At 44.4% G+C, this 6,741-nt stretch overlaps 1 protein-coding gene across 1 annotated transcript; it reads right to left on the bottom strand.

Moving 5' to 3' along the window:
* Positions 1–387: 387 nt before the first annotated feature.
* Positions 388–3,731, bottom strand: LOC115217244 (translation initiation factor IF-2-like). Its single transcript, XM_029786885.1, has 2 exons — positions 3,700–3,731; positions 388–1,660 (listed from the first exon to the last, which is right to left on the bottom strand). Exons 1-2 carry the CDS (start codon positions 3,729–3,731, stop codon positions 388–390), a joined length of 1,305 nt encoding a protein of 434 aa, XP_029642745.1.
* Positions 3,732–6,741: the final 3,010 nt, after the last annotated feature.

Raw genomic sequence — 6,741 nt, forward strand, 5'->3', positions numbered from 1 at the left:
ACTCTATATACATACACACATATATATATTTGTATGCGTGTGTGTGTGTGTGTGTGTGTGGTGTGTGTGTGTGTGTGATTATGATGATAGTGATGTAGGGAATATTAACGTTAGCAATGTTGACGGTTTTGGTTTTAGTCGCGGAGGTCGTAAAGTTGATGCGAGATGGGGCTCTTAATGGCGGTGGTTGTGGTGGCAGCGGTGGTGGTTGTGGCGGCAGCAGCGGTGGCAGTAGCGTCTTTTGATGAAGCTAGTGTAGTAGTAAGGAATTCTCCGAAGAATGCCGTAGGGGGAGGGTATAAGTTCGTTGAGAATCGATTCTTAGTTAACATCAGTTCATTTTACATACGTTTTTATGATTTACTTGTGAAAAGCATGAACTTAGCATTATCTCGTTTCTTCTTTTCCTTCACACCAATGGTTTTCAAACGGTGCGTCTCCGCATACTGATGCGCCGCCGCGGACTGGTGCGCCGCCGCGTTCTGGTGCGCCGCCGCGTTCTGGTGCGCCGCCGCATACTGGTGTGCTGCCGCATACTGATGTACCACCGCGTACTGATGCGCCGCCGCGTACTGGTGTACCGCCGCGTACTGGTGCGCCACCGCGGACTGGTGCGCCGCCGCGTACTGGTGCGCCGCTGCGTACTGGTGCGCCGCCGCATACTGGTGCGCCGCCGCGTACTGGTGCGCCGCCGCATACTGGTGCGCCGCCGCATATTGATGTACCACCGCGTACTGGTGCGCCGCCGCATACTGGTGTACCACCGCGTACTGGTGTACCGCCGCATACTGGTGTACCGCCGCGTACTGGTGTACCGCCGCATACTGGTGCACCGCCGCATACTGGTGTACCGCCGCGTACTGGTGTACCGCCGCATACTGGTGTACCGCCGCGTACTGGTGTACCGCCGCATACTGGTGCACCGCCGCATACTGGTGTACCGCCGCGTACTGGTGCGCCGCCGCATACTGGTGTACCGCCGCGTACTGGTGCGCCGCCGCATACTGGTGTACCGCCGCGTACTGGTGCGCCGCCGCGTACTGATGCGCCGCCGCGTACTGATGTGCCGCTGCATACTGGTGTACCGCCGCGTACTGGTGCGCCGCCGCGTACTGGTTCGCCGCCGCATATTGATGTACCACCGCGTACTGGTGCGCCGCCGCATATTGATGTACCACCGCGTACTGGTACGCCGCCGCATACTGGTGTACCGCCGCGTACTGGTGCGCCACCGCGGACTGGTGCGCCGCCGCGTACTGGTGCGCCGCCGCGTACTGGTGCGCCGCCGCATACTGGTGCGCCGCCGCGTTCTGGTGCGCCGCCGCATACTGGTGCGCCGCCGCATATTGATGTACCACCGCGTACTGGTGCGCCGCCGCATACTGGTGTACCGCCGCGTACTGGTGTACCGCCGCGTACTGGTGCGCCGCCGCATACTGGTATACCGCCGCGTACTGGTGCGCCGCCGCGTACTGATGCGCCGCCGCGTACTGATGTGCCGCTGCATACTGGTGTACCGCCGCGTACTGGTGCGCCGCCGCGTACTGGTTCGCCGCCGCATACTGGTGCGACGCCGCGTACTGGTGTGCCCCCGCGTACTGGTGCGCCGCTGTGTACTGGTGCGCCGCCGCGTACTGGTGCGCCGCCGCATACTAGTGTGCTGTGAGATGTAGCAAAGAAGGTAGGAAAAAATTACGGTTTCTACTTTACGTACAACGCGAGCAATTTTGAGGGGAAGGCTAAGATGTCGCACTCGCGGTCGGAAAATCGTGGTTTCGAATCCTAAGCCAGGCGGTGCATTGTGTTCTACCGCACAGTTTTTGTCTCCTAAATTCACTTACAACGCATTGTCCAGTCCAGCGCTAGGATCTTTTCGGTTTGAACGGCAGTGAGCTGGCAGAAATGTTAGCATGCCGGGCGAAATGCTTTGCGGTATTTCGGCTGCGTTACGTTGTGAGTTCAAATTCCGCCGAGGTCGACTTTGCCTTTCATCCTTTCGGGGTCGATAAATTAAGTACCAGTTACGAACTGGGGTCGATGTAATCGACTTAATACCTATGTCTGTCCTTGTTTGTTGCCTCTGTGTTTAGCCCCTTGTGGGTAATAAAGAAATAGGTATTTCGGCTGCCGCTACTTTCTGAGTTCAAATTCCGCCGAGGTCGACTTTGTCTTTCATCCTTTCGGGGTCGATTAAATAAGTACTGGTTACGCACTGGGGTCGATATAATCGACTTAATCCATTTGTCTGTCCTTGTTTGTCCTCTCTGCGTTTAGACCCTTGTGGGTAGTAAACTAATACGCTTGAACGGCAGTTTCTTAAAATAATTTCCACGTAACTAAACACTTTTAAACTTCGTATACTGGTAGAATTTGTTTATAAAACATCTTTTTCTCTTGTCTTTATTGAGAAAATTCTATAGTTTGTAAGATATTTGTTTTTGTTTTTCTTCATTTTCTGCAATTTCAACCAGTCAATGCCCTCTATTGAGGTGAAAACATTTTGTGCCGTATGAATATGTCCTTCGTTCAAGAAACAGATTGGGTTTATTTACATTTCTGAAGAAAAAAAATACCCTTCCCCTCACCCCTAACCCTAAGTAACCCAAACCCTAAAACAGATTGAAATGCAATAGATCGATACTAGGGTCATAATTATAGGAGACAATTTCATATGACACCGCTAGAAAAAACTGCCGTTCAAACTGAAAAGATCCCAGCGCTATACTACAAGACATTTGTTAAAGTTGCTGTGAGGCGGGACTGAATCCCAAACCACGTCATTGGAAAGTAAATTTTTAACTACACAGCCATACCTGCTTCAGTAACATTTTAAACTTCAGGAACAAAATGTGACAAATACTTTTACTTACGCTAAAACACATTGTGTTTAAAATAGAAAATGTTGAAAACCATTTTGTTAGATATACCGTATCTACGTATGCTTGCTTCTTTGAGTATTGCTAGCTTTGTACGTATATTTGAAACAATTATTGTCAATAATGTCAATAAGATAGGCGTAGGAGTGGCTGTGTGGTAAGTAGCTTGCTTACAAGCTACTTACCACTTGTTCAGCCCCACTGCGGGGCACCTTGGGCAAGTGTCTTCTACTATAGCCTCGGGCCGACCAAAGCCTTGTGAGTGGATTTGGTAGACGGAAACTGAAAGAAGCCCGTCGCATATATGTATATATGTTTGTGTGTGTATATGTTTGTGTGTCTATGCTTGCCCTCCCAACATCGTTTGATAACCGATGCTGGTGTGTTTACGTCCCCGTAACTTAGGGGTTCGGCAAAAGAGACCGATAGAATAAGTACTAGGCTTACAAAGAATAAGTCCTGGGATCGATATGCTCGACTAAAAGCGGTGCTCCAGCTTGGCCACAGTGAAATGACTGAAACAAGTAAAAGAGTAAAAGAGTATATGTAATCAAAATTATGAAAATATTCTGGATTTATCTTCATTCAAATTCCACCGAAGTTGACTTTATCTTTCATCGTTTCAGGGTCGATAAAATAAGTACGAGTTGAACATTGAGGTCAGTGTAATCAACTTACTCCTCTTCAGAAATTGCTAGCCTTGTGCCAAAATTTGAAACCAATATTTTACTACCATCTAAAGAAGTAAATTCTAATTTTGATGCATTTAATTAAAAAAAAATGCCATCTTTGCTCAAAACCCCTTTCTACAGCTCTCACTCACCGAATCACTTTCTCCCAGTTTTCACTCTTCATCTTAAAACCTAGATTTACTTCTCTCTCACTTTCACCCGCTGGTGGAATTTGCATTGTCTTTCACTGTGTTTACATTTTAAAGCAATTATAATTATATCTTCAGATTATAGCAATTAAATTTTTATCTCCGGATAATAATTATAATTTCAATGTGAAATCAAAGTTATTTCACATTTGACTTTTTCTATAATTTGCGGCGTTTCAAATTTACTTCATTACGATTTTCCTTTCCATTTACAGAAAGCTATTTCATTGTTAATTTATTTCAGATATCCCCAAGTTTTGATTCCCAAGCAGAAAATTTTCGATATAGGAAAAAAAAGTCGGTCGATTCCTTTGTGAATGCAGAGATATGCATTATTTAATAAATAACGAGAATATTAAGTTCCCGGGATGGTGGGTGAAAAACCTTTGTTCTGCATTTTTCCCAAAATAATAATAATCCTTTTCTACTATGGATACAAGGCTTGAGATTTGGTGGTTGGGGTGTAGGGGTGGGGCTAGTCGATTACTCGGCTGGTTCTTATTTCATCGATCTCGAAAGGTTAAAAGACAGAGTCGAATTCGGCGGAATTTAAAGGACTTCAAGAGCTAAAAGAAATACCACTAAGCATTTTGTCCGACGCTCTAACGGTTCTGCTAGCTAACCGTCTTAATGATAATCCTTTTTTGCATAGATACAAGTCTGAACTTTTGAGAGAGAGAGAGAGAGAGAGAGAGAGAGAGAGAGAGAGAGAGAGAGAGAGTTAATCGATTACTTCCATCCCCTGTGATCGACTGGTACTCATTTTATTGACTCCGAAAGAATGAAAGGCAAAGTTGATTCTCAACAGCATTTAAACTCAGAACATAAATAACCAGAAGAAATTCCCGCTAGGCATTTTGTTCGACGCTCTGACGATACTGCATGTTCACTGCTTTAATACTAAAATATTAATAAGGCGGCGAGCTGGCAGAAACGTTAGCACGTCGGGCGAAATGCTTTGCGGTATTTCGTCTGCCGCTGCGTTCTGAGTTCAAATTCCGCCAAGGTCGACTTTGTCTTTCATACTTTGGTGGTCGATAAAGTAAGTACCAGTTACACACTGGGGTCGATATAATCAACGTAATCCGTTTGTCTGTCCTTGTTTGTCCTCTCTGTTTTTAGCCCCTTGTGGGTTGTAAAGAAATAGGTATTTCGTGTGTCTTTACGTTCTGAGTTCAAATTCCGCTGAGGTTGACTTTGTCCTTCATCCTTTCGGGGTCGATCTAAATCTAATCTAATAGCCCCCTCCCCACAAAATTTCGGACCTTGTGCCAAAAGTAGAAAAGAATACTAAAATATTAATGAAATGGGTCACAGTCAGTTGAAACGCTTTTGAAAACGACGGGCATTTATGAAAGCAGACAGCGCATCACTAAACACATGCAATATTATTTGAAATAGAAAATAATAATTTGAAATAGAAAATATTTTATGAAGTAATTTGAAAAAATTATTAAATTTCATCAACATAGTCATTACCTTCACCTTGAATCTTACCTTTACCTTAATCCTAAACCCTAAACACTAACACTAACTCAGTACCGTCCTAAGGAAAGGGCACAGTGGACAGTTGACTTGAGCTCTACAGGCCTAGGGTCCTAATGCTAAACTATATATGTTGTTGTAATATGTGTACGGGGACACTGTGCTTTGCCTTGCACGGGGCCTATAGTTTTCTTAGAATGGCCCTGCACTAACCCTAACAGTTAATCCTAAAGCCCAAAGTGGAGGCGCAATGGCCCAGTGGTTAGGGCAGAGGACTCGCGGTCGTAGGATCGCGGTTTCGATTCCCAGACCGGGCGTTGTGAGTGTTTATTGAGCGAAAACACCTAAAGCTCCACGAGGCTCCGGCAGGGTATGGTGGTGATCCCTGCTGTACTCTTTCACCACAACTTTCTCTCACTCTTACTTTCTGTTTCTGTTGTACCTGTATTTCAAAGGGCCGGCCTTGTCACTCTCTGTGTCACGCTGAATATCCCCGAGAACTACGTTAAGGGTACCCGTGTCTGTGGAGTGCTCAGCCACTTACACGTTAATTTCACGAGCAGCTGTTCCGTTGATCGGATCAACCGGAACCCTCGTCGTCGTAATCGACGGAGTGCTTCCAAAGCCAAAACTTTATTCTTTAGCCTTCGTCTCTCTGAAACAATGTTCCATCAAAACTTTTTCTTCTTCAGTTTTTGATTTTTCATAATGCAGTCTCAAAGAAATCGGACATATTTTCCATTGTAAAAATGTTCTGTCTCGGAATTTTAACACCGGGATGTCCTTTATTTTCAGCTTCCTTGTTGATGCTTAAAAGTTATTCCATTAATGCTTTCTTTTGCTTTCCGTATCTCGGTGACTTTACTATTATTACTTACTTTACTTATATATTTATCTCAGGCTTTCTTATAAATGCTACAAAGTTAGTTCAATAATTTTTATTTCCTTGTTATATATGCTTTAAGAAAAAATAGTTGGGGGTCAGGTAAGGGATTTAATCTAAAATTATTTCCCTGTATTTTTTTTGTTTTTTTTTTATTTATATTTCGATCTATCTGTAAAAGTTATTTTGATAAATTGAATTTTTCTGTTTTGTTCTTTGTTTCTCGTTTCCATCGTAGACGCAGACATAGCTGTGTGGTAAAGAAACTCACTTTATAACCATGTGGTTTCGATTTGTCCCACTGCGCGGCACCTCGGACAAGTGTTTTCTACCATAGACTCAGGTTGACCAATGCCTTTTGAGTGGATTTGATAGAGGGAAACTGAGTGGAAGCCTGGCGAACGCACACATAACACCCACACACACATACACACACAAACATATATAAATATATATATATACATATGTGTGTGTGTGTGTGTATTAATATTAATATTAGAGAAGTGATTTCCGAGTCCACAGAGGAGAGAAGTTCAATTTAGTGGTACTGAACTGAATTACTCACTGTATTATATACATATATATATAATCTGCTTATAATTGAGTCTGCTTATAAT

Source organism: Octopus sinensis, linkage group LG11 (genome assembly GCF_006345805.1).
Source record: "Octopus sinensis linkage group LG11, ASM634580v1, whole genome shotgun sequence".
Lineage (NCBI taxonomy): Eukaryota > Metazoa > Mollusca > Cephalopoda > Octopoda > Octopodidae > Octopus > Octopus sinensis.